The sequence below is a fragment of the Phyllostomus discolor genome, chromosome 6 (genome assembly GCF_004126475.2).
Source record: "Phyllostomus discolor isolate MPI-MPIP mPhyDis1 chromosome 6, mPhyDis1.pri.v3, whole genome shotgun sequence".
Lineage (NCBI taxonomy): Eukaryota > Metazoa > Chordata > Mammalia > Chiroptera > Phyllostomidae > Phyllostomus > Phyllostomus discolor.
In genome coordinates, this window is record NC_040908.2 from 67,530,324 (window position 1) to 67,558,091 (window position 27,768).

The window sequence follows — 27,768 nt, forward strand, 5'->3', positions numbered from 1 at the left end:
CTTTTTTGATCCACTCATTTACTGATGGGCACCTAGGTTGCTTCCAACACTTGGCTATTGTAAATTGTGCTACTATGAACATTGGGGTGCATAGGTTCTTTTGGATTGGTGTTTCAGGGTTCTTAGAATATGATCCTAGCAGTGGAATTGCTGGGTCAAAAGGCAGATCCATTTTTAGTTTTCTGAGAAAATTCCATACTGTTTTCCATAGTGGTTGTACCAGTCTGCAATCCCACCAACAGTGCACTAGGGTCCCTTTTTCTCCACAACCCATCCAACATTTGTTGTTTGTTGCTTTGTTTATGATGGCCATTCTGACTGGTGTGAAATGGTATCTCACTGTGGTTTTAATTTGCATCTCTCTGATTGCTAGCGATATTGAGCATCTTTTCATATGTCTCTGGACCCTCTATGTGTCCTCCTTGGAGAAGTGTCTGTTCAAGTCCTTTGCCCATTTTTTAATTGGGTTGCTTGTCTTCTTAGAGTGAAGTTGTGTGAGTTCTTTATATATTTTGGAGATTAAACCCTTGTCTGAAGTATCATTGGCAAATATATTTTCCCATATGGTTGGTTCTCTTTTTATTTTAATACTATTTTATTTAGCCATGAAGAAGCTTTTTCTTTCGATGAGATCCCATTTGTTTATTCTTTCCTTTATGTCCCTTGCTGTGGGGGACATATCAGTAAAAATGTTGCTGCGTGAATATCTGAGATTTTCCTGCCTATGTTCTCCTCTAGGACTTTAATGGTGTCATGTTTTATATTTAAGTCTTTTATCCACCTTGAATTTATTTTTGTATATGGTGTAAGTTGGTGCTCAAGTTTCACTTTTTTTGCATGTAGCTGTCCAGCTCTCCCAACACCATTTGTTGAAGAGGCTATTTTTACTCCATTTTATGTTCCTTCTCCCTTTGTTGAATATTAATTGACCACAGAGACTTGGGTTTATTTCTGGGCTTTCTGTTCTGGTCCACTGGTTCAAATGCCCTTTTTAATGCCAGTACCAGGCTGTTTTTGATTACAGTGGCCTTGTAATACAGTTTGGTGTCAGGTATTGTGATCCCTCCTACTTTGCTCTTCTTTCTCAAAATCTCAAAATAGCTTCTTTCTCAGCAGCTATTTGGGGTCGATACCTCCATATAAATTTTTGAAGTGTTTGTTCTATGTCTGTGAAATATGCCATTGGTACTTTAATAAGTATTGCACTGAATCTATAAATTGCTTCAGGTAGTATGGGCATTTTGATGATGTTAATTCTTCCAATCCATGAACGTGATGTATGTTTCCATTTGTTTATGTCTTCCTTGATTTCTTTCTTCAGTGTTGTGTAGTTTTCTGCATGTAGGTCTTTTACCTCCTTGGTTAGGTTTATTCCTAGGTACTTCATTTTTCTTGTTGCTGTATCAAATGGGAGTTTTTTCTTGATTTCTGCTTCTGCTGTTTCATTGTTGGTGTAAAAAAATGCCTTTGATTTCTGGATATTTACTTTGTATCCCCCTGTTCTGCAAATTCATTTAATTGGTCAAGCAGCTTTTTGGTGGAGTCTATAGGGTTTTCTGTGTACACTATCATGTCATCTGCACACAATGACAGTTTTGATTCCTCCTTTATGATTTGGATGCCTCTTATTTCCTTTTTTTGTCTGATCACTGTGGCTAAAACTTCCAATACTATATTGAATAGGAGTGGTGAAAGTGGACAACCTTGTCTTGTTCCTGGCCTTAGTGGAAAAGATTTTAGTTTTTTCCCATTGAGTATGATGTTGGCTATAGGTCTCTCATATATGGCCTTTATTATGTTGAGGAATGCTCCCTCTATTCCCACTTGGCTGAGTGTTTTTATCATAAATGGGTGCTGTACCTTATCAAATGCTTTTTCTGCATCTATTGATATGATCATGTGATTTTTGTCTTTGCTTTTGTTTTGTATTGTGATGTATTACATTTTGTAATTTTGTATTTTGTGATGTATTATATTTATTGATATGTGAATATTGAACCATCCTTGCATCCCTGGGACGAATCCCACTTGGTCATGGTGCACGATCTCTTAAATGTATTGTTGGATGCAGATTGCCAATATTTTGTTGAGGATTTTAGCGTCTATGTTCATTGGTGATATTGGCCTGAATTTTTCTTTCTTTGTTGTGTCTTTATCTGGTTTGGGGATTAGGATGATGCTGGCTTCATAAAAAGAGTTTGGGAGTCTTTCATCATTTTGGATTTTTTTGGAATAGTTTGTGAAGGATGAGGGGTTAAGTCTTCCTTAAATGCTTTGTAGAGTTCTCCTGTGAAACCATCTGAACCCGGGCTTTTGTGTGCCAGGAGGTTTTTTTTATTACTGCTTCAATTTCTTCTGCTGTTACTGGTCTGTGCAGGCTTTCTGCTTCTTCTTTATTGAGTTTTGGAAGATTATATTTTTCTAGAAATTTGTCCATTTCACCAGACATAATAAATTTTATATGGTACCATAAAAGACCCCAAATAGCCAAAGCAATTCTAAGAAGAACAAAGGCAGAGGCATAACACTTCCTTATTTCAAATTATACTAAAATCTATAGTAATTAAATCAGTATGGTACTAGAATAAAAATAGACACATATATCTAGACTGATAAATCTGTGGAACTGAATAGGGAGCCCAGAGATAAACCCACACCTATACAGTCAACTAATATTTGAGAAGAGACCAAAAATATAAAGAGAAGATAGAGTTCCTCTCTTAAATTTAGCGGGATTTCTGGGGAGTACCATGATGTGGGAACTAGCATCAATAAAAGCCACAAAATGTTGCTTATTGTGTGGAAAACAATGGTCCACCATGGTTGTATAAAGGTGTTTGTCCTTAGGTGATGGCTGGGATCCCAGGAGTATGATGTGTCTCTAACAAGGCTAAGGAAGTTAAGTTGCCTTTGCCTCAGATCAGGGAATGGAGCAGTGTGTCCCAACCTTGGGGATTTTCATTCAGGAATGGAGAAGATTGGATGTACTGTATAGCCTCTGTAGAAGAGCATGGAGCTCCTGGGAATTATTACTTGAATCAGATCATGGGGGAAGCCCAGGCTATGGAGTCACCAATATCAGCTCCAGCATGACCCTGGAAATTCTGAAATGGGGGTTTATCTTGTAGAATTTATTGCCCTGTAGAGTAAAGACCTGAGTCTCAGGTGCTCCTCATAAGCAGTCAATAATTCCAAGCATGGTAGGGCCTCTTTCCATAATAGTGGCCATTTGACTAATCAAAGGGAATAAGGAAGACCTATCGTTTGTAGGTACTCCCTTGAGTAATAACTGCCTAGTCGCAGTGTCAAAAGGTGCCTGGTTAAGACTGGCTTGGGCCTCCTATCCACTCAGTGAGCGAACTGCATCACTCAGCAGAGTGGTGCATCTTAGGCCAAGATGCACTATTTGGCAGTTATATATTGTTATCTCCAAATTAATAAATTATTATGGGATCCACTAGATGTGTGGAAATGAATGTGCAATTGTTCCATTCCAAAATTTCTATTTGGTTCTTTATATCTTTTTTCTTTTGCTGAGACTTTTTATTTATTTGCTGAGACTATTTTTTTCATTTGTTTCAAGTGTTTTTGTAATTTAGAAATCTTTGTCTGATAAATCTAACACCACTGTCATCTGGATATTGGTTGTATTTTGTCATGTATTGGTTGTATTTTGTCATTCAGCTGGTGATCTTACCAGTTCTTGGTATGATGAGTGATTTTCAGGTAAAACCTGGACATTTGAGGCATTATGTTATGAGACCTTTTGTTTTAGCTGGCTTCCTCCGACACAGCTGCAACAGAAGAAGGGGAGGTGCCATGTGGTTACTGCTGGGTGGAGATGAAAGTCCAGACTCACCACTCCATGCCCAGAGACACATAGTGGGAGGGGCTACAAAGTATTGCTGTGCCGGGGTGGGAGATCAGTTCCCCACCAGGCCTCTCCTGATGTCCCTCTGGCTGGGAAAGGTAAGAGTGCCCTGTTCTGCTCTCCTGACACTAAGGTAGGGGTGGCCTCATTGCAGCTGGGTGGTGGTTGAAGTCCTGATTACCCACTCCTCCTCTGAGTCACTTTTATTAGAAAGAGGGTGCTTATTACTGCCAGGTGGCGGTAAAGTCCCTGATGACACCGTGGTGAGGGCAGGAAACTTATTAGCCCATTGGGATGAAAGTTTCAGTTCCCTCTGTGACACCACACCTTGGGGATGAATTGGGCATCTTGTTAAAGCCTGACAAGGGTGGAAATCTATGCTCCCCGTTCAGCCTCTCTCTGCTGGTGGGAGTTAGACCACAGTTTTTTCCTGTGGTGTTTGGCTGGGGTCAAGCAGTAATTGTCTGAATGTTGTCTGTCTTGCTAGTCTGTCTGTTTCCTGTTACTTTGGTTAGGCAGAACAGGCTTTTGCTGATAATTGCTTTTTGGGGGCCAGTGGGATTGGGAGAATGAGTTTGTCGGGGCCTATAAGTGTTTCTATGTTGCTGGCTTCTTCAGCTTCAAGTCTGGCACATAAGAAGCAAAAAAACAAAACCAACCAAATAAAAAAAAACCCAGGGAATTCTTGCCATATCATTCTTCAGGTCCTGAGCATTCTGCCTTCCTCCCTCTACCTTTTAGTTTTCTTATATTTTTGCAGTATATAAGGTCCAAGGTTTTTTGTTGTACTTAGAGGAAGAATAGGGAGAAATGTATTACTCCATCTTTCCTGCAGCAAAGTCCTCCATTTCCTTGCTTTTGAAAGAAGATTTTTTTCACATTAATATTATTTACCCAAAGGAAATTCGTAGCTTATTTTCTTACTTAATATTATGTTTCTAGGACCCATACACACTGTGTACGGATGCATTCAAGGTTTAGTTGCTTTCCAGTGACAGACTATTAATAGGTCACTGCCCTGCACTATTGGTGTAAGTCCACGAGGTCCAGTTAACCAGTTTCTTTGCTCAACTCTCACACTCATGTGTCCATTAGAGGTGATCTATGACCACCCAGCACAGTCCCCATCTGTAGTGTTTGTGTTGTCACTCATTCCCCTTCTACTCTCACAGATGGAGATCTGGGGAACCTTGGGTGCCCACAGAGTTAAGTGAAGATTGCACTAAGTCATGAATGTGGTCATTGAGAATCTCTGCAGGGAGGACCCAGGCGTCGGTAGTTTTTGAAGCTTCCCAGGTGAGGTAGGCAGAATAATGGCGTTGAAATGGTCCATGTCTTAATCCTGGAAACTGTGACCTGTTTTCTGCATGTATGCTACCCAGAAGAAACAAATCAGGCAGCAGATGGAATTAAGGTTGCTAATCAAGTGACCTCAAAATAGGTGGACTAGCTTAGATCATGCTGGTGTGCCCAATGAAATCACAGGTGTCTTTAATGTGAGAGGGAGACACATCAGAGAGACGTGATGTTCCTTCACCAGCCACGGATGCTTTTGAAGATGGAGGAAAGCTCATGAGCTAAGGAAGGAGGCAGCCTCTAGAAGCTGGAAAAGGCAAGGGACTGGATTCGCTAAGAGCCTCCAGAAGAACAGTACCCTTGCTGCCTAGTGAGCCCCATTTCAGACTTCTGGCCTCCTGAAATGTAAGACAATAATAATTGTGTTGTTTTAGGCCACCAAGTTTGTGGCCATTTTTTATAGCAAGGGGAAACTGATACATGAGGCCAAGGTTAAGAACCAATGTTGTAGATTTTCTGTTGGCTCTCGACCATCATTTGCCAAAATTGTGTCTCAGATCTTTTTTTAAAATTGTTTTATTGTTGTTCAAGTACAGTTGTCTGCATTTCCCCCCACCACTCTCCTCCACCTCAGCCATCCCCACCTCCCCCTTCTGATTCCACTCCCCCGCCTTGGTTTTGTCCATGTGTCCTTCATAGTTGTTCCTGAAAACGCTTCCCCCTTTCCCTCCATTATCCCCTCCCATTCCACTCTGGTTACTGTCAGATTGTTCTTAATTTCAATGTCTCTGGTTATAGTTTGCTTGCTTGTTTGTTTTGTTGATTAGATTTCACTTAAAGGTGAGATCATATGGTATTTGTCTTTCACTGACTGGCTTATTTCACTTAGCACAATGCACTCCAGTTCTATCCATGCTGTTGCAAAGGGTAGGAGTTCCTTCTTTCTTTCTGCTGCATAGAATTCCATTGTGTAAATGTACCATAGTTTTTTGATCCATTCATTTACTGATGGGCACTTAGGTTGCTTCCAGCAAAAAATTGCTCAACCTAATAAGTGAATTTGGCAAAACAGCAAGATACAAAGTCCACACTCAGAAATCAAAGGCATTTTTGTACACAATAAAATATCAGAAACAGAAATCAGGAAAAACATCCCATTTGATATAGCCACAAAAAAAATAAAGTTCCTAGGAATAAACCTAACCAAGAAGGTAAAAGATCTATACTCAAAAAACTATACAACACTGAAGAACAGAAATTAAGGAAGACACAAACAAATGGAAGCATGTACCATGTTCATGGATTGGAAGAATTACATCATTAAAATGACCACATTGCCCAAAGCAATTTATAGATTCAATGCAATACCTACTAAGGTACCAATGGCATATTTCACAGATACAGAACAAACATTTCAAAAATTTATATGGAACCATAAATGACCCTGAATAGCTGCAGCAATTTTGAGAAAAAAGAACAAGGCAGGAAGGATCACAATACCTGATATCAAACTGTATTATAAGGCCACCGTTATCAAAACAGTCTGGTACTGGCATAAGAACAGACACATGGGTCAATGGAACAGACTAGAGATCCCAGAAATAAACCCAAGTCTCTATGGTCAATTAATATTTGACAAAGGGGCAGCAGCATAAAATAGAGTAAAAATATCCTCTTCAACAAATGATGTTGTGAGATCCGGATAAGTACATGCAAAAAAAAATGAAGCTTGATGACTAACTTATACCATACACAAAAATAAATTCAAGGTAGATAAAAGACTTAAACAAAAATATCTTTTAAGATTATTTATTAATTTATTTTTAGAGAGAGGAGAAGGGAGGCAGAAAAAAATGGAGAGAAACATCCACTGGTTGCCTCTCAAACTCCTCCAACCGGGGATGCAGTCTGCAACCCAGGCATATGTCCCAACTGGGAGTTGAACCCTTGACCTTTTAGTTTGCAGGCCAGCACTCAATCCACTGAGCCATATCAACCAGAGCAATTTTTTTTTTCTTTTATTGATTTTAAAGGGAGGAGCAGGAAGGGAGTAAAAGAGGGAGGGAAACATCAAATTGATTGCCTCTTGCGTGTTCCCCGACTGGGGACCGAAACTGCAACCCAGGCTTGTGACCTGACCTGGAGTCAAAACCATGATCTTTTAGTTCGCAGGACCACACCCAACAAACTGAACCATGCTGGCAAAGGCCTTTTACCCATTTTTTTAGGATCAATTCATTTGGGTTTTTGTTGTTGTTGTTATTGAGGTATATGGGGTCTTTATATATTTTGGATATTAACTCCTTCTCAGATAAATGGTTTGCAAATATTTCCTGCAGTTTCATAGGATGCCTTTTAATTTATTGATTGTTTCTTTTGTTGTGCAGAAGCTTTTTAGTTTGAGGTAGTCCCCTTGATTTTTTTTTCTTTTGAAGCTCATACTTTTGGTGTCACATAAAAAAAAATCATTGCCAAGACCAACATCAAGAAGCTTCTTTCCTACGGTTTCTTCTAGGAATCTTACTATATCAGAACTTACTTTTAGGTCTTTAATCCATTTGTGTTTATTTTGGTAAGTGATGTAAGATAATGATCCAATTTGTATCTTTCTGCATGTGGTTATTCAGTTTTGCCACACCATTTGTTGACAAGACTATCATTTCCCCATTAAATATTTTTCAACATATAAAATTGAAGGCAAAATGTCTACCTTACTGGACCATTGACCCCCTTGCAGATTTGGTCACCTAGATAAGTCATTTCATAATTGAGTATATCACAGTTTCCACATCTGTAAAATATGGGTAATGATTATGTTTTCCCTATATGTCACAGGAGTGTCACAATAGCACAAGAGAAAATGCTTTGTACCCTGGAAAGTATCCACAACTGTGAGGCGTGACTGGGTGATCCCTTGGGCAGATTCCCACATTTGGGATATTTTAGACAAACTGCTTGAGTCACAGCATCTAGCAGTTTTATTAGTTCCTGGATAAGACAGTTTTATTGGTCTCACGCTTCCATGCCTGTGGACAATAAAGAACTTTACTTAGCGTTACCTCACCAGGGTATTGCTGGCTGACTGTTGGAGTCTATGGAGTTTTATGTTCTATACATGAAAGGTTTGATGTTGCCTCTGGGGCAGCCAGCAGTGCACTCCCTAAGCCCAACAGAAATCAGAAAAAATGTCAGCAAATACCCATTCACTACCCAGAAGTGAGCTTCTTGAGGGCAGAGGCTGTGTCTTATACAACTTTTTATTCTTAGCATAGCCCATTGTTTGGTGCATTGTGGATACTAAGTAAAACTTACTTAACAGATGAATAGAAATAATTTGTTATGTCAAATTTTAGTTTCCATTTTTACTGAAATGTGATTTCATGTTTACAAATGCTGAGATAGTCTAAAGAACTTAAAATGAGGCTTAAATAGTATTGAGCACTGTCTTGCTACAGTTAATTGTATCTAGATTCTAGGAAAAATAAATGATAGTGGAAGTTGAAAAGAAAAAAGAAATACTATTTTGGAAGGAATAAGGTTGCTACTAGCTTCCTGAAATTCCCTTTCTCCATAGCCAGCCTAGGCATTTATTATTTGCCTTGTTCTGTATTGTATTTTTGTGGTTACATAAGGTCATTATTTTATTTCACATTTATTAGAGAAAAGGCATCATATGAATATAATTACAAAATATACAAATTAGGTTCATATTTCAAATGCCAAATCATTTTTTTTTTGCCCTCACCCAAGGACATTTTTCATTGCTTTTAGAGAGAGGGGAAAGGAGAGAGGAAGGGAGAGAAAGAAACATTGGTGCAAGACAGAAACACTGATTGGCTGCTTCCCATACACGCCTGGACCAGGGTTTGTACATGCTTGGAATGGGTATTGAACCTACAACCTAGGTATTTGCCCTGAATGGGAATTGAACTCATATCGTTCTGTTACAGGACAATGCTCCAAACCAACTGAGCCACACCAGCATGGGCCCAATCATTCTTTTTCTTCATGTAAACTAGAAGAAATTTGAACCAAATTAAAGAACCACCTTCACTCATAGATGATCTCTCCAAAGCTTTCAGGCAAAAGCAGTTTCATGTAATTTAAGTTTCTTAAAAATTGAAAAGTATTTTTCTTGGAGATTAAAAAAAGTATTTACTTATTTTTAGAAAGAGGGTAAGGGAGGGAGAAAGAGAGGAAGAGAAACATCGATGTGAGAAAAAAAAAACATCAATTGGTTTCCTCTCATATGTGCCCCAATCAGGGGCCAAATCTGCAACCCAGACATGTGCCCTGACCAGGAACAAATCTGTGGCCTTTTGCTTTGTGGAAGGATGTCCACCCAACTGAGCCATACTGGTCAGGGCTTTCTTGGAGGTTTATTACTTTTGAGGAAAGCCAATGAAAGACAGGTGTTTACATGTCTAAATTTATATAAGTACTCACATTTATAAATTGGTATTATATCATCGCTCTTAACACACAAGGGTATTTAACAATTTAGGAATGTGCCTAGCCAAATATAAAAAGTAGGAATGCAAAATAGAGGATGCTTTCCCACAAAAAAACAAACGTGATAGAACCTCTCAATGAACTGGGCTTTGACTATTAAGACAAGTCAACTTCCTCTGAACTCAGAGCTTCTTGTGAATGAGAGTGATCAATCTTCTTCTCTCCTTCCATCAATCACTCACAAGAAAAGCAGACAATTGTGAACTAATTGTCTTTGCAGCAACCAGCTGTATATTTAGACATGGCATCTTTTTCATAGCTTTCCTTCATTGACCTTAATGAAAACTGGAAGGTGTGGTCTTCTGCAATGAGAATACTTGACTATGTGTAGACTTTTGTTTCAGAGAATGGCATCATTCAATGTGAAAATAGCAAAAATTCATACATTCTGTGTTTGATGAATGAGAAGAAATTACATATATTTTATTTGTCCTGGCCTTTCAACTAAGCTGTGGTGAAGAGTGGTGATAAGGTTTATGTGACTGTGGGGACTCTTCAGATGAATATAAAGGTTCAATAGGAACACATCAGATCAGGTAAGTTTCTTCCTTTGTTCTTGGAAAAAACATGAACAAGATCTTTCCAGGATATGGAAACAGGAAAGCCTTCTTGAGTCTGCCCACCAAGTGAGTGTACGTCATACCCACTATCCACTGGGTATGTGCTGCAGCACTGTACCCCAAACCTGTGTGTCTAGGATCAGCTGCAGGGGAGGGCAAAAAGAGCTGTCAAGGTTTTCCCCAGGAAATGTTACAACAGCATGCCACAGCATCTGCCCCATCCAGTCAACCCTTATAAAATGCCAACAGGAGTACTCCTAGACTTCAACATGTACAATAGTACAGAATTCAAAAGACTGGCACAGCTGAAGTTCCTACTGAACAAAGTCAACAATATTTCTCAAGGGGACACTGAATGATAGTGGCACATGCTAGAACTGAGATAACTAAAAGTATACCTCCTGTCATTTCCAAACACTCCTAACTGAAAACAATTGAGCCCATTCCAGTGAGCTAAGAAGGAAGAAGATTTTGTTTTATGTTTTTCTCTTGTTTCACCAAAAGAAAAACTAAATATAGTCATCAGCCACATAACAACATTTTGGTTAACGATGGACCACAGATATGTTGGTGGTGCCATTAGATTATAATGGAGCTGAAAAATTCCTATTGCCTAGTGATGTCATAGCACAGTGCATTCATTACTCATGTGTTTGTGGTGATGCTGATGTAAACAAACCTCCTGTGCTGCTGGTCATATGAAAGTATAGCAATATAATTATGTATAGTATATCATATTTGATAATAAACAACTACATTACCAGTTTATGTATTTACTATGCTATTATCTTAGAATGTATTCTTTCTACTTATAAAAAAGTTTATTATAGAACAGTATGTGATGTTATGCTAGCAGAATAAACTCTATAAAATTTTGAACAAATGAGAGTTGAAAGCTCCATATCCCTTACCCAGTTTTGCCCTCTATGCATCTCTTCAATATGAATGTTCCTGAGTTATATCTTTTTATAATAAACCATTAATCTAGTAAGTAAAATGTTTCCTTGAGTTCTGTGAGCTGCTCTAGCAAATTAATCAACCTCAAGTAGGGGGTCTTTGAAATCTCAGATTTATAGCCAGCTGGTCAGAAGCACAGGCGACACATCTGGTCTTGTGATTGTCATCTGAAGGAGGAAGCAATCTTGTAGGATTGAGCCTTCAACTTATGGGAGCTGATGCTATCTCCAGGTAGACAGTATCATAATTGAGTTAAATTGTAGGACACCCAGCTATCCTACAAGTTGCAGAAGTGCTTGGTATGAACCACATTGGACCTGGTGTCAGAATTGTAGGAGGCATTCACTGTTCACTTGGCTCTGGGGGCATGGCAGGAAATATTGTGAGCTGTTCTTATTTAGCACACTGAAGTCCAAGGGCAGCAGCTGTCTTTTCAGTACTTTCCCCAGCTCCCCCACTGGATATACACCAGGTCTTTGGAATGAAAGTTGTCCATATGGGGTCTGGCTAACAACTGAACAAGCCACAGGGCCTGTCCCTAAGGGTGTTTCAGCCCAAGAGAATAGCCTGTGGAAGGCAGAGAGCAAGTGAAGGGGCAGTGTTTGGGGAAAATCCAGTTCAGTAGAGCTGGGAGCATAGGGAGTGGTGAAAATCCCTCTTAGTTATGACGCTCATCCCTGGGAAATCTGAGGCAGAGTCCTTCCTGGAAACTTCATATAAATCCCCCTGAAGTATTTATTGAAGCACACGTTTAAGAACAAGCTCTGGGTACTGGGTGTACATAAAATAGTCTCATCCAGCCTAAGGTGTGGCTCTAGTTGCTTAAAATGCAGACCAAGAACAAGAGTTTCTGACACTCCAAGTTCTCCTTTCCTTTCCTTTCCTTTCCTTTCCTTTCCTTTCCTTTCCTTTCCTTTCCTTTCCTTTCCTTTCCTTTCTTTTTTTCTTCCCTCTCTTTCTTCCTTCCTTCCTTTCTTTTCTTCCTACCTAACCCATTCCCAGAAACTGTTGGTCCTGGAAGTATCAAAGTGAACCTACAATTAGGATCTGCCCTTGGAGGTGTGGTAAGAAACTAATTGGTTAATGTTTGCAAAATGCCAGAACATTCTTGAATAAAAGACCTTATATAAGTTCAAAGTATTTGTAATTATTATGATCATTACTATAATTTGTAAGACTTAGCAATAAATCTCTTCATAATAGGGTGAAGTCAGCACTTTTAAAAAGACAAAGCAGGACAGGACTATATATAAGCATTGATGGCCTGCCTGCCTCTGAGGACAAGAGCTAAGGGAAGACAGGTGAGTGTAAACAGAGCTGTGAAATTGATGCTCAGGCTTATCTAGGGTGAACAATCCTGTCTATGGTGATTGATTGATAATTCCTGTGTCTTTGCTGTTCAGGAAACAAGAGAAGTAGAAATCAGATAAAACTAAAGGAACTGGCAAGGAAAACCCAAGTTATAAATGATTATGTACATATTAGAATAATTTTTTCTTGTTCATTAAATATGTAGGCAAATTTTAATTTATTTTAACGTACATATATACTTTTGGATTTGTGAACATCTGTAAAACAAAGAACAGGAGAACAGAAACATGTGTACATTGAACAGAAGCTGTACAGGCCAAATGGATGTTTTTTTGTTAATTCAAAGCCAAAGAACAGAGGTGTTTGTATTTTGCCAGGTGGTAATCTATTCTCCTTCCTTATGCTCACTGCTGCCAAGGTTACCTTAACCCCATGGACCTTAAGTCGTGGTTCAATAACAGTTCTGTTTTTTCTGTAAGCTGCGAAAGAACTAAGACCAGCATGTCTAACAGATTAAGCTTGATAGAGTAAAAGGATAGACACGCTTCAGCAGTCCTGGATAGAATAGAGAGGTCATGGTCTCTGTGATTTAATCTTTGTTCAGAATGGGATATTCCTGGGGGAGTCCTCAGTACTAGGAGAGAAGTCCTCCTGTTGTTCTCAACTCTGGGAATTCCAAATGGCAAAGCAGGCCCAGGGGCCGCCTAGATGGAAGGCTATCCCTTTTAGATCTTTCTGGACAAGGAAAGGATTTGCCTACAGAGTGTGAAGACACACGATGGATCCTCTGAGCTCTCCTGGGCTAATAATCATTGTCAACCATCCAATTCAGTAAATATATATTTTCACAGACCATGTGAAAATGCAACTTTGTAAAAAGTGAGTTTAAAAGGAGCTTATATTTTACTCTAAAAAGTTAAATTTTTCTCAAGGGTATGTGATCCTAGTAGCAGAAACATTTTATATTTGTGACTGTCATTGCTATTATTTTAATTTAAGGCCTGTTGGTATGTAGCCATCTGTGAGGTGATGAGCTGGGGTGTTGTGTTTGTGTGAGGAGGGAGGGGAAAGATGGGACAGGAAGAGGGTGTAGGACTAAGACGTGATGGAAAGGCCTATCAGCCCACAAGCAAGCAAGTAACAAGACAAGGTAGTAACAAAATCAGGGTGACAAATACAACACAGAGCAAAAGGCCATGCCTAGTGGGGGTGTGTACAGCAGCTCTCAATTCTTCCAGGATCAAATGGGGGCCATAACAGGACACAGCCACCTTTATCTCCCAGCATCACAGGGTTTTAATACAATACACATTCCAGGCTGCCTAGAGGACCCTAAGAACCAGAGTGTCTATGAATCAAGGTTTATGGCAAAGATGTGGGAGAGCATTCACAGAAAAAGAATGAGAGTCATTCGGTGAGGGAATTACAAAAAACACAGACCTTTATTTCCACTTTTTCCAAAAACAATTATTTAAAGGAGAAAGAAATAGTCTATTACGTCTTACAAATCTAAGTGATGCTATAGAAATTGCAAAGTATGAGGTGGAGAGAGGTGAACTTGAATTGTGCCGGTGGGAGACGCAAGTTGTCAGTTTCCAGGGTGCCCAGCTATCCTACTACTCTTCCAGCTTGTTGCCACTGGCATGCTGTTTGTCACTGTTTTGCTCTCCAGGAAGGGAGAGGATGGATGCCACCATGGACATTGTTCTGGGTGGGCATCATGAGCCCTGTGCTGTCCTAGCCAGACATCTTAATAGGTGTTGGGAGCCACGGGATTATTAATGGATTAGTCATAGGTAACTGATGGACTCTCCCTGAGCACACTCCAGCGATGCCCTGGCAACCTCTTCTACCACAGAATACGTCTAGGCACCTGTAGAGTGTTATGGAACTTGGCTTGTATCAACATGTAGTGTTTATGTCCCTTGTTGCTTCTTGCTCTTTCCTGTTATAACCAGAAAACATGACAGAAAGGAATTCTGTGTTTTTAAGTAATTATGTATTTACCTAGACTCTTTTCATTCAGTGCATGCTCCACAGATATTTATTTATGCTTGGAAAATGAGGTAGCTTTCATGTTCCAGTCTTCCACTTGGGTTTCCAAGAGGAAGTTTTTTGTTCCCACAGAAAAGCAAAAAATGCCATGGGTTTAGCATCTGGATACAAGCAGTCCTTTTTTCCTGCAGGGTCCTCTCCATAAAGCCAGGGAGAAGTCTCTTAGAGATTAACTTTCTCTGGGCTTTTCCTTGCTTAAGTGGCTCCTTTTCTGTTCTCTTTCCTGGGACTGAGTGTCTTCTCTCATTCAGTGCTGGCACCTCTGTAGGTGCTGAATAAATGATTCCAGCTGGGTGGTTGAATCTTAGAGTCCCTACAGAACCAGCCAACATTTCAAGTTCCTGTATATTTTTGGCATTGAGACTCAGCATGACTATTTCTGTTCAATGGAGGGAAATCAGGTGGACCATCTCAATGTGGTGGGGAAGAAAAACAAAATGGCCATGCCTGAGGGCACGCGACCCCTCAGTGTAAGAACATTTCACTCAAATGCCTTCCTTACCACCTCTTCTTCACCTTTTTTGTTTTTGTTTTTAAGATTTTTTCAATTATAGTTAACATTCAGTATATATTAGTTACAGATGTACCGTACAGTGGTTAGACTTCTGAAGTGATCCCCCAATAAGTCTAGGACTCACCTCAAAAACTCTTTTTTGTCTTGAGATATAATCTATTTCTGGGTGTTTGGAAGGAACCACCCATAAGAGCAACCTTGAAACAAAAGAGATGAGAAGAACATTATGAAAGTGATGAATGCCATATTTAAATGCACACTCCTACCTATAATAATAGTTATAATTCAAAATGATAGGTAGCCAGGCTTAGCCAACTAAGGGAGGTGATGTGAACACCCTGCAGTAGGAGGAGCTGCTGGGAGGTGGAGGATTTGGGGGCATACGGCCTGTTCCTCCAGTATTCCCTGGGGTCAACTGCAAACTATGCTCAGTGGCATTTGTGCATTTGTTTGCTACCTAGTCGGGGAACAAGGGCTCTTTGGACACATAGAAGATGGTTATAGGAATGGTTGGGAAGAAAGAGAGTGCATGAGAGCAAGTGTGAGAGCAAGTGCTTGCTGGTGACAAGTGTCAGTTCTCCCCTAGAGTAAGCACCTTATGAGTTCAGTCCTGGACGCCTGCCATGATCTGCCTTCACAGGGATTTGACTTTGCTGGTGGAAGTAGCCTGCCTCTCCATACCCCCACCTTGGGCTCTGGTCCAAGATTTTTCCCACTTGGGAGTTCGACAGAAGGGGAATGGGGAACATGGCTCAAGGTTGCCAAGGGGGTCTAAGCTCTCAGGTGGGGGGCTTAGACCAGTGGGCAGTGTCTTCCAACTCCTTCCAACAACCAAAGCAAAGAATGTATTCCAAAACACTTAGGAAAACATACCCTTTCCTCTAACCTGAAAAAAGAACCCAAATTAAGAGAAACATGGACACAGTTTTCTCCTTGTTGTATTATCTTTTGACAACAAAGAAACTATTGGGATAAAACTTGCTTTCCAGGATCTGGAGTCAGGTCAGTATGCTTCTCAGTGTTGAGAGCCAAAGTATCTTGGCTTCCTTTTGAAAAAAAATTTTTTTAAAGATTTTTTATTTATTCACTTTTAGAGAGGGAAGGGAAGGAGGGAGGGAGAGAGAGAGAGAGAGACAGAGAGACAGAGAGACAGAGAGAGAGAGAGAGAGGGAGAGAAACATCAATGTGCGGTTGCTGGGGGTTATGGCCTGCAACCTAAGCATGTACCCTGGGTGGGAATCGAACCTGTGACACTTTGGTTCGCAGCCCACGCTCAATCCACTGAGCTATGCCAGCCAGGGCCCTTTAAAAAAATTTTTTTTTAATTTATTGATGAGAGAGAGAGAGAGGAACATCAATTTGTTGCTCCACTTATTTATGCATTCATTGGTTGACTCCTGTATGTGCCCTAACTGGGGGATCAAACCTGCAACCTTGGCATATCAGAGTAACGGCACTTTAACCAACAAAGCCACCTGGCCAGGGCAATCTTGGCTTTTTAAAACAATTAGAGTCCCTCTGGCTGAGCAGGAGTCTTGTCATTTTAAGCTAATTGAAAGGATAGATGGAGCACACATCCGGTTTTTGCTTTTTCATTATGATTCAAATCATTAATTTTCTTAGTTCAGACATAAGGAAACTTGTTCTCTCTCTTTTTTTAAAATACCTTTCCATAGAAACATTATATATTGTTATGATGACAACTGATATTTTCACAACTTTGAGCTAATTTGTATTTTAAAATCACTTTAGGACTCGAAGAGTAGGATCATCAGTATGTCTGTGCTGTGGCTGCTTCTGGGCCTCCTTGCCCTTACTGGTGAGTGCATTTCATTTTTTCCAAATGACCTTGGAGTTGGAAAGGATAAGCAAAGAATTATAATGGCACTTCTCACATGTAAAAGTGCAGTGCAAAATGTTATTTTTTCCTAAGCTGTTTGTCAAATCCTGGAGTTAGTAACAGTGCTGATAAGCAGCCTCTTCTGGGTGTCCCACAGAAGGAGGGGCTTCTCCCCAATGCTGGGTGGGTTTAAAACAGAATTGCCTGATAACTGCTCATTGTTTCTCTATAAAAACTCTTTCATCAAAAGTATGTGTTGAATTTATTAATAGAGTGTAGATTTCTACAGAAGGATGGAGGCAGCTTACATAATGAGACTAATGTAATTCAGTAGAAAACTAGCATGGAGGGGACCAAGGAAACGTGACTAAGCTAACCACTGAGACTGACATCCTTGCAATGCTTGAATTTCAGATTTGATCCTGTTTCCTTGTAGCTGGAGCAAAAAAGGAAAAGTACATGTTTTTAGATAAATAAAGGGAGGAAGCATAGTTCCTCAAGAGAAGCAAAAGTTTTTTTCCTGGCTCTAAATTCTAAAAACTTCTCAGATAGGGGTCAGTCTTACATTCATTCATTTATTTGTTGACCCACTCAGTCAACAAGTATTTTTAAATTCTTGTAAGGAATGTTGTGAATATAGGGAACTTTGAGGAACATGTAATGTAGTTTGGGAGTGAATAAAAAGCAGGGAGCAATGAACGATACAACCAGTTACTATTAAGGGTATTTGTCACCAATTATAAAAATAGAGTGTTCTATTTAAAAAGCTAAAAGGACACATTGACTCATTTAACTTTTAGTATATTCATAAAAGACCAAGTAATTTCATTTTCTTGTTTCTCTTAGATTGCTCATCAGAAGTTTTTAAAGTAGAAGTACGTACTCCAAAATACTAGTATATTCAGATGTTAACCCCATGAAGTTCCTCATAAGAAAAGAGAACTTTAAAATACATTTAGTAAACATGCAGTACACATACGAAGATAAGCAATAGGCATATTTCCAAAGAGCTGTAAATCATTAAGATTTAATGATATAATCTACTTTTGTCAAAGAATAAAACAAATCAAAAAGAGTAATCTGATGAGAAGTCCTTACAGGCTTATAATAGTGAGATGATGCTCTCAAGGGGCAATTTCTTGCCACCTATAGTATCTTGTTATTGGTGTGAATGCCCTCTTTCTGGTGTGAGTGATAAATACTTGGGAATGTCCTCTTTAGTGGTTTTTGTGGAATCCCAACAGTTTGTAAAACCTCTCTTTCCCCTCAGCACTGGAAATGACAGTGGTGGTTAAAGAGAAAATGGAGAGCAAAGAGAGAAAGGGGAGAAGTGGAAAGAGGGAACCCCACTTGGAAACCTGGCCCTGTACCTCACCACATGCCCTCCCCTCTTTGCCATCCTAAACACCCACGCAGATATGCGCTGAGAGCAGGGGAAGCCAGCTCCAAATCAGTTTACCAGCAGTCCCTGTTCTTGGGGTCTGGCTGAGATCCCAGGGAGTCCCAGGCTTTATATGTGTTTCTCCAGAGCAGATCTAAGTATCTTCTCAGACCAATGAGTTAGAGGTATTGGAGGGAGAAGTGCTGAGAGAACAAATAAAATGGAAGATAAGACATAGCCCACAGGGAACACACAATCTCTGATTTGACTCCAGCACTACATTCTACAGCATTGGGCATCTCCAGAGCTTTGCAAGGAATAGAACTGCTCCAATAGTTCCTCATGTCTGCAAGATATGAGGTGAGAATTTAGTATCTAGGAAGTTCTATAATAAGTTCTTAGTCACTATACTATAAATTTCAAAAGTGTTTCCATTGCAGAGTGAAGTTCTTATTATTGATTTCAGTATAGTTATGTTTATTCATGTCATTTCTTTCATGGGAAGAAGGATGATCAGAACTACTCTAGTTCATTGTCTCAGGTTGAAATTTTCTCAATTTGTAGACTCATCTGAAAGTGGCAGTTTGGGATGCTATGGAAACATCCGAACCCTCGATACTCCCGGGGCATCTTGTGGAATTGGAAGACGCCGAGGCCTGAACTACTGTGGTAGCTAGAATCTCATTGTCCACCTTACCCTCCTTCTCCTCTTCCTTTCTCTCAGGTGACTCTGTTAGGCATGGGTGGCTTCAACAGGATTTGTCCCTGCCCTTGATACCCTACACCTTTATCTCTCAGTCATTTTCCATAGGTTTTGATTTTCAACATACCACTTTGCTTTCCACTGTTTCCCACAGTCCCACACTATGAAGTGCTGAAAAGAGCACTGGACGTGGAGTCCAAAGATCTTGTTGAGTGCTGGTTCTGCTTCTTCAAGTCACTTAGCTTCCCTGAACTCTGCTGAGATGGGGATAATAGAACTTACTTTACAGTGTTGTTACAAACTCTGGTCAGTAATGTGAATGACAGTGCTTTTGAAACCATAAATGTGCTTAGAAGGTTGAGTGGGTTAGCTAGGTATGTTAGGATTGGTTTTCACTTTGCTCAGCATTCTTTGTATTTCATAAAGGTTTAAGCACACATGATGTCTAGGTGTCACTATAGGGTGGAAAGGTGAGCAAGAAGAGTGAGCACATCTGTCAAAGAAGCTCCCCAAGGGATTTGGGAAGGGTTTGGGAGAATTTCTTCACATCAGGTATTTGTTGTAGCTGCTGGATGTGCATTTTACTGGGTAACTATTTGGGTGCTTAGGATGGGGCCAGTGGGGACTGTGCCCATGCAATTTTCCTGGGAGGATGCGAGCTCCTTGGCTCAGGGGCACTGGTAGCCACAAAGAGCATGTGTCAGGGGAAGCCAACCCAAGCTCCAAGGAACAGAATCACAATCTCAGTTCTAGGAATGGTCACAAGAAATTTCAGACCCAAGCATGAGCTTCTTAGTCCTCAACTGCTGCCCAGAACCTTGGGGTATATTTCCTCTCTCTCTTTTTTTTTAAGATTATTTATTTATTTATTTATTTATTTTTAGAGAAGGAAGGGAGGGGGAGAGAGAGAGAGAGAGAGAGAGAGAGAGAGAGAAATGTCAATGTGCGGTTGCTGGGGGTTATAGCTTGCAACCCAGGCATGTACCTGTCTGGGAATCGAACCTACAACACTTTGGTTTGCAGCCCGTGCTCAATCCACTGAGCTATGCCAGCCAGGGCTTCCTCTCTCCTTTTGAGCTCCCATTTCAGCGCAAGTCACACCAAGCCACACCTTTCCTTCTGTGTTTGCTTTAGGAGTTCGTGCTTCTGAAAGGCTGGCTGAAATAGATATGCCATACCTACTGAGATTTCAACCCATCATACATACTGTTGGCCAAAAGTACTGTGTGGATCCTGCAGTGATCGCTGGTGTCGTGTCCAGGGAGTCTCCTGCTGGCAACATTCTTGTCAATGCGGGCAATGTGGGCGATGGAGTCAGGGTGGTACAGGTAACCCTTCATGTGGCCAGTGGGCTGTGTGTGTGGCACAACTCCAAAGGATACCATCACATTTATTGTGTGGACAGAACCCCTGGGGCATAGACCCCTAGGAGAGTAAATGGGAGAGAGTGGTGAGACTCAAGCTCTGGAGTGGTGAGAGTCAAGCTCTGCCTGTGAGAGATGAGTAGCTCTGTTTCTGCTTCATTTTGAGGCACAATTCTTTTTCAGAGTAAATTATGCTGTTTCCAGGATATCATCATTGTCACCTTGTTGTGGATTTCCAAACAGGTCATGCAGGAGAAATATCACAGACTGAATCTTTGCTCTGTTATTTTGTAACCACATGACCTTGGATAAATTTGATCTCCCTGGTCCTCAGTCTCCTCACCTGTAAAATGCCATCCTCAGAACTATTATGAAGATTCAATAAAATAATGTGGAAAAGTACCTGGCATCTGGTAGATTCACAACAAATGTCATATTTTATATTCCCTGTCTTTTTTCTACAGAATTCTTAGTTCCGAAGGTCAAGTTCTATTTCACAGGAATTCTGCCTGGTTTCACCTGGGACTTCCAGGGAACTGGTCATTAATTAGCCCACTGTCAAATTAACTCTGTGCTAGGAGAATGAGTGGTGGCAGGGGAGAACCTGAGGTCACAATTCTCTATTACATTTCACATTGTTGTAGTTGTTGATAAATCTGTAAGTATTGCAGTCCTTTTTCAAGCTTTTAGGAAAGTGTATTCCTCAATGATTTTTAAGTTGACTTCCCATTAGTTCTTTGTATGACACTTTACAATTTAAAAGTACTTTTAAACATTTTATCTTATTTTGATTTGGGAACCCATAATAATGTGATCAACTGAGACAGATGAGGAAGTGAATTTATGAGGAGATTGCCATTACTGAAAAGTCACATGACAGCTAGAAAATGCAGAATGGGACCAAGGACAACTTTGGTGATTTAGTGCAAGCACAATTACTGCTGCCCTGTTCTGCCTCCTTTGTAAAATCTTGTTCTTGGGAAAAGGATGGATTTCCTTTGAAGATGAAGAAAGAATTTCCCAGAGTCAGATATTCCTTTTAAATACGGTGAAAGACATATGGAATAGTAACCAACAGTATGGAAGAAAAGTTAGTGGTACCCTTAGACATCCTGATTATCTAGAAGGATAATTACAAGTACAGAGAGAAAAAAAACCCATTCAGACCTATTTTGGAGGGGTTTTGATTGCAGTGATGAAGGAGGACATCAGAATGGAATCTATACTACCTCTCAACCTTGGCTTTCAACCCTGCCTCTCACCATTGCATTTGAGGAAGCTGTGAAATGTCTGCCCCTTCCTTCCTTTGCCTAAAATTTTTAGCTTTACTATTTGTCCCCAGAAAGACTGAATGTGGCATTGGTTTCACCAAAGGAGGAGGAGAGAAGGACAAGGGAAATGAGAAAACACTGATAATATGAAGCCACATCACCCTCTTACCTGGTTTACTGGGATTTTCCTCTGCTTCCCTCCTTTTAGGACACGGGCCATTATGTTCCCACACCCTGGATCAGCGAGTCCCAGCTTTCCCAGATGACTAATGTCCTGACTGTTAGAATCAAAGAAATCCAGAAGAGATTCCCAACCTGGACCCCTGACCAGTGCCTGAGAGGTAGGTGTAAACCCAAGGTCGGTGGCTTTACTGCATGGAATAATGGGGGCAAATGTAATACATTGTGCCAGATTCCCCAAAACCTTAGTTGCTTATGATAAGCATGAGGAAAGAGAATCTAAGTTAACAGCTGAGCATCCTGAAGCAATGAGGGGCTGTGGAGTCAGCATTAACCTGTCTCACAAATTCCAGGTGGACTCTGTGCCTATGTTGGAGGTCCTGGCTACATCAGAAGCAGCCAGGACTTGAGCTGTGACTTCTGCAATGATGTCCTTGCACGAGCCAAATATTTCAAGAGACACGGCTTCTAACACTTTAGATCAACTCCAACGTCATTCTCATACATGAGGCCTCTTCTGTTCCACAGATAAAACTGGCCTGTGGGGCTTGTAACAGAATCTGAGTTTGACTTGAACGTTGTCAAAATAACATGGAACCCATAAAAGAAGAATTATTCTCTGCATTTTGTGGTCTGATGTATGTGTGTATAAGTTAAGAGTTGCATCTCTTTAAAGATATTTACATGGAGATAGGCTGTAATGTGAATTTCTGTGAAATGCATCTTACACCTCATTGATTAGCACTGCCAGATTTAGCAAATAAAACCACAGAAAGCATTTACATTTGAATTCCAGATAAGTAATGAACAATTTATTAGTGTACATCCCATGCAATATTTGGAAAACATTTGGGCATTTTACCTGGCAACAGCATCACTGATTTCTCTGATTTAAAAAAAAAGTTTCAAATTTAATTGAAAAACTTGATGAGAAAAAGAGCATGATGGTGGCCAGCTCCATCTGCTGGGCTGATTAGTCTCAGGAGAGGCTCTTATTAACTTTGCAGCATTATTTTAACCCTAAGTCAGTCTCTCTGTCATCTAAGTTTACCTCCTTTCCTTTTCTGGACCACAGAGCCTGCTATATCCAACCTCTCCTAACTCAGCTAAACTATTCCCTTGTTTGAGGCACTCACCAAAAGAGCCAGGCCACAGTGATCCATCTGTTGAAGCTTCCCTCAAGGACACTGACCATGTCTTATACTGGTAAATTTCTCAATTCTAGGAGGTGTATTCTATCGAAGTAATCAATATCCCATTCTATCAACTTTATGGTATCACTACAGAGTGTTGTCCTGGAACAATTATCCATTCAAACACAACTTTTTGAGGTAACTTGTATGTGCTCAGCACTATATCAGGGTCCCTGCCCTCAGGAACTGTTAAATCACAAAATTTAGTTGGTAATAGCAGCCAGTTAACTACACATGTGCAAAAGGTACAGACTCAGGCCTGTACCAGGAGACAATATGAGGATGTCACCTTCTGTGGCAGGAGCCTGTGGAACCTGCTTATGATCACTGATGCCCTTGACCTTCTCCAGGGCTACATCCTTCTTGATCTGGCTACTCTCTGCCCTCCAAGACCCTCTGAAGGCTGAATGTAGTTGAGGGGAGTTCCCACCAAGGAGAAAATGATAGAGAAGACATCCTGAACACAATTCACTTGCACAAGGAAAAGAGACTGTGAGACACTGGTTAGGAGCCCACAGTGGGAACACTTGGGTGAATAAAGTCCTTTTGAAATCACAACCCTGGGTAGGCTCATGTAGCTCTCACTATGAACACATACACTCAGTAAGTGGGGGGTCACTTGTGTCTGTGCTGCTGGTGACTGTCATCCTAAGAAAACATTCAGTCAATGAAGGCTGATGAGGAGCACTGTGATATCACTATGGGAGCTCTAACAAAGGCACAACTGATGTAGAGGCTGGTAAAATATAATGGTATTAATTAAACAGCTATTAACCAATCCTTATCAAACACCTCCTACCTGCCCGCCACTGTATTAGGAACTACAAGGGTATATCCTTGCTCACAAAGGCTCCTTTTCTGGTTGGGATCCAGATATAATAACACTTAGGGTACAATAAGCTAATTTCTGTAAAGAAAGGATAAATGAAAATTGGTGTGGGAGCTCTGGTGAAGAACTGAGGCCTGATTCACACAAGAGCTAAGGGCATTTATTTGGTGCTGAATTCTCACACCAGCCCAGATGCACTATTCCACTGAACAGACAAAAAATCTATCAACCAAAACTGTGAAGACACTTGCTTAGTCACAGAGCTGGTAAGGGACTGAACCAGAGCCCCAAAGCATTGCCACATGTATATAATTAGATGATGGTGTGTGTGTGTGTGTGTGTGTGTGTGTGTGTGTGTGTGGTAGGGAGTAAGGGTGACCAACTATCCCAGTTTGCCTGGAGTTGATGGGTTTCTGGGACAGGGAACTTTCAAGGCTAAAACTTTGAAAGTTAAATGGGAACTTTCTGAGCAAGTCTAGATGAGTTGGTCACCTGACCTGGGCATCATCCCTTCTAGGAGGTATTTTAAGACCTGTGAGGACAGTTTTCTTCTCTCCCTCCCTCTTTCTTTTGTTATGTCTGCACTGCTTGAGGTGAGGGTGAAAGGTGGACATTACTGGTATTTTGTGATGGGGCAAAGAATGCTAAACATTTTGCAATTTGTACTGGGGAGGCTGGTCCCACCTGGTGAAGAACATATGTATATGAAAGGATATTCATATGTATGTATATACTTTAATGTATTAATTAATGTAACATACACCACATAAACTTCTCCTGAGTTAGCCTTTTGACTGCTTTACAACCCAGAAATATAATTTTTCAAAAGTCAGGAAGTCATTCCTTTGAAATGTAAACCTCTAGGGAGAAAGTGCTCCATGTCCCTGTCACTGTGGGGGTTTAGCCTCTAGGCATCTGCTTCTCCTAGAAATAAGAAAATTTTTATTTTTCCTCTGATGAAGGTGAATTTAGCATAAACTATGAAAGAAAGTATGGCAGATGGTGCTGTTAAGTCTTCTCAGAGGAGGACAGGTTACTATTCATCTTGAGAATCCACAAATATAATGACTAAAAATAGAGCAGTATAGCCCTGGCTGGTGTGGCTCAGTGGATTGAGTGTCACCAAAGGGTCACCGGTTCAATTCCCAGTAGAGCACATGCCTGGGTTGCAGGGCCAAGTCCCCAGTACGGGGAGCGTAAGAGGCAATCATGCACTGATGTTTTTCTCCCTCTCTTTCTCTCTTCCCCTCTGTCTAAAAATAAGTAAATAAAATCTTAAAAACAGAGCAGTATAAAAGGATTGCACCTTCCTGGCTGTATAAATAGGGTAGACTTTACTTCTGTCTTAATAACCTCTTGGCAAATGATCAACCATGTCCCTGGTACTCTGGCTTATGATTATTCAAAAAGAACTGTTATTTTCCATTAAAATTTTTTATTTATTTATTTTTAGAGAAAGGGGAAGGGAGAGAGAAAGAAAGGGAGAGAAACATTGATGTGACAGAGAAACATCTATCCATCCTGAACAAATCCATAACCCAGGCATGTGCAGGCATGGGAATTGAAATGGTGATCTTTTGCTTTGTGGGACAACACCCAGCCAACTGAGCCACACAGGTCAGGGCAAAACTGCTTTCTTTTTAATATTTTAATTCCTTATAACACAAAAAGAAAGAATATTTGGTTAAAAATCACTAAATTCTGGCTGACAGATGTTATGTAGGGAACTGGTGTCCAATCTTAATCACATCAAAGGTTTATTTTTTCTTTTTAAAGTACCAGCTTTTTATCAAGATGCCAGAAATTTCTTTGTAGAGGTTGTGAACTATGTCACACAAATTGTCCCATGGTGGGGTTTTAGAGGGAGCAAAATTGTATGCATGTATTCAATTCACCATCTTCACTTGGAATCCTGGCTCTGGACCACCATGTAATAACATTTTAGGTAAAATTTGAAGAATGAACAGGAGTTTGCCAGGAAATAGTAAGGATAAGAATGTTAGGGAAAATATAAGTAAAGGCATGGCAGTTTGAAAAGGTGTGTGCTTCCTGAAGAAAGTAGGTGAATGCATGTTACTGGAGCCTGAATTGCAAACAAACAAACAAACAAACAAACAAACAAAAAACTGAGGAAAACTTGGCAGATTAGAGTGGAGAGTTAGGCAGGATCTTGGTTATGAACCAGCACTTCAGGATATGCCAAGAATCCATGAACTGGTCCCATGGGTAAAACGGAGTCATTGAAGGATTTAGAGGCTTGAATATAATCAGATGTATTGATTGGAAAAGTCACTCCTGCAACTGTGGGGAGGGCAGATGGCACAGACACAAGCTTGGAGGCATGAAGATGGGTGAACAGGCTGTTGTTTATAGGGCTTAAAACAAAAAATGGCAGAGGAAATAGGAAGGACAATGTGAGTGGGAAAGAGACTTGGGAGATAGCACTGACATATTGGCAATTGGGTTATGTGACAACTCTTACCTACAAAAATAATTGGTCTTAGCAAAAAAGTTTTACCTTCAGTCAAGGAACTTTTTTTTCTATTGATGTGAACTTTGAGAAAATTTAAACATTCTATTGAGAGTCTAGGATTTTCTCAGTGAAAAAAAGAACTTTCAACAAGAATTCCTAGCTTCTGCTGTTAATGATACCTAGAACTTGGTTTGTAGATCCAGGTGTGAATCACTGTGGCAGACAGATGCCAAGATGCCCTCCTCCTGGTTCTCATGCTCTCGTGTAATTTCCTCCCCTTGGGTGTGGGTGGGGACTGTGACTTGCTTCAAACTAATGGAAAAGATGATGGGGTGTCACTTCAGTGATGGCATTACATAAGACTGTAACTTCTATTGTGCTAGCCAGCCCTCTCCCATGCCAGCTCTGATGAAACTAGGTGCCATGTTAGGGAAGGCCATGTGGCAAAGAACCGAGGGAGGCCTCTGGCCAACAGTCAGCTAGGAACTGAGGCCCTCCACCCAACAACCCAAAGGAACTTAATTCTACCACCAAGCACGTAAGGGAGCTGGGAAGCAGGTCCTTCCATTGTCACACGTTCAGATGAGACCTCAGCCCTGGTTGACACCTTGGTTGTCATCTTATGAGAGATACTGAAGCAGAGAATGCAGCTGGGCTGTGCCTGGATCTTGACTCACCACAGAAACTGTGAGACAACTATGTTTGTTTTAAGCCACTGAGTTTGTGGCTTAAATAGATAACTAATACTACCACTATCAAAGTGACAGCCAGTCTACCCTTCCTCCAAACAAAAACTGATTATATTTTGGAAAGGTAATCAGTTTGCAGAATCAAGTACATTACCAAATTAGATACAGATTAGGGAAATATAATTGCTTCCCAAATGAAAAACCACTTCTCTTTCATTTTGAAAATTTTCTGTAATCATAATTTTTTATTTTTATTATTTTAATTTTAATTGAAGTAACATAAACACATAGAAAGAAAATAATAAAAAGCAGAAACATCCCCCTCTTCATCCCACTTCACACATCCTTGAGGCAACAAAATTCTTTTTTATTGTTGCACTGAATTTCATTCCATTACGTGGATGTACCATTATTTAATTTCCTAATGGAAGTTTGGATCATTGGCATTCTTCCCCTACATTTTATTATGGAAATCCTCAAGCATCCGAAAAGGTAAGACTTTTACAATGAACACCAATATACCCACCACCTAGATTAGAATCTTTATCACTTTACAATACTACTTGCTTTATCACATATCTATTCAACCATCCATTTGCTATTCACCCATTTTCTTGGGTGCATTTCAGACTACTTTTCAGACATCATTACACTTCCTCAGAAAGACTTCAAGATGGATATCACTAATAGGAGTTCAACATTTGTTTATGGTTCTTTTGGTTGTTTTTTTTTTTTTTTCAGGTAGGATTTATACACACTGACTATACAA

At 40.3% G+C, this 27,768-nt stretch overlaps 1 protein-coding gene across 1 annotated transcript; it reads left to right on the forward strand.

The window, feature by feature from the left end:
* The first annotated feature begins 12,222 nt into the window (after positions 1-12,222).
* LOC114500988 (lysozyme g-like protein 1) lies at positions 12,223-22,592 on the forward strand. The gene is made up of 6 exons (XM_028517720.2): positions 12,223-12,497; positions 16,829-16,895; positions 18,862-18,966; positions 20,135-20,328; positions 21,844-21,976; positions 22,169-22,592. The coding sequence occupies exons 1-6, from the start codon at positions 12,456-12,458 to the stop codon at positions 22,285-22,287; spliced, it is 660 nt and encodes a 219-aa protein (XP_028373521.2). The 5' UTR covers positions 12,223-12,455; the 3' UTR covers positions 22,288-22,592.
* The last annotated feature ends 5,176 nt before the right edge of the window (positions 22,593-27,768 follow it).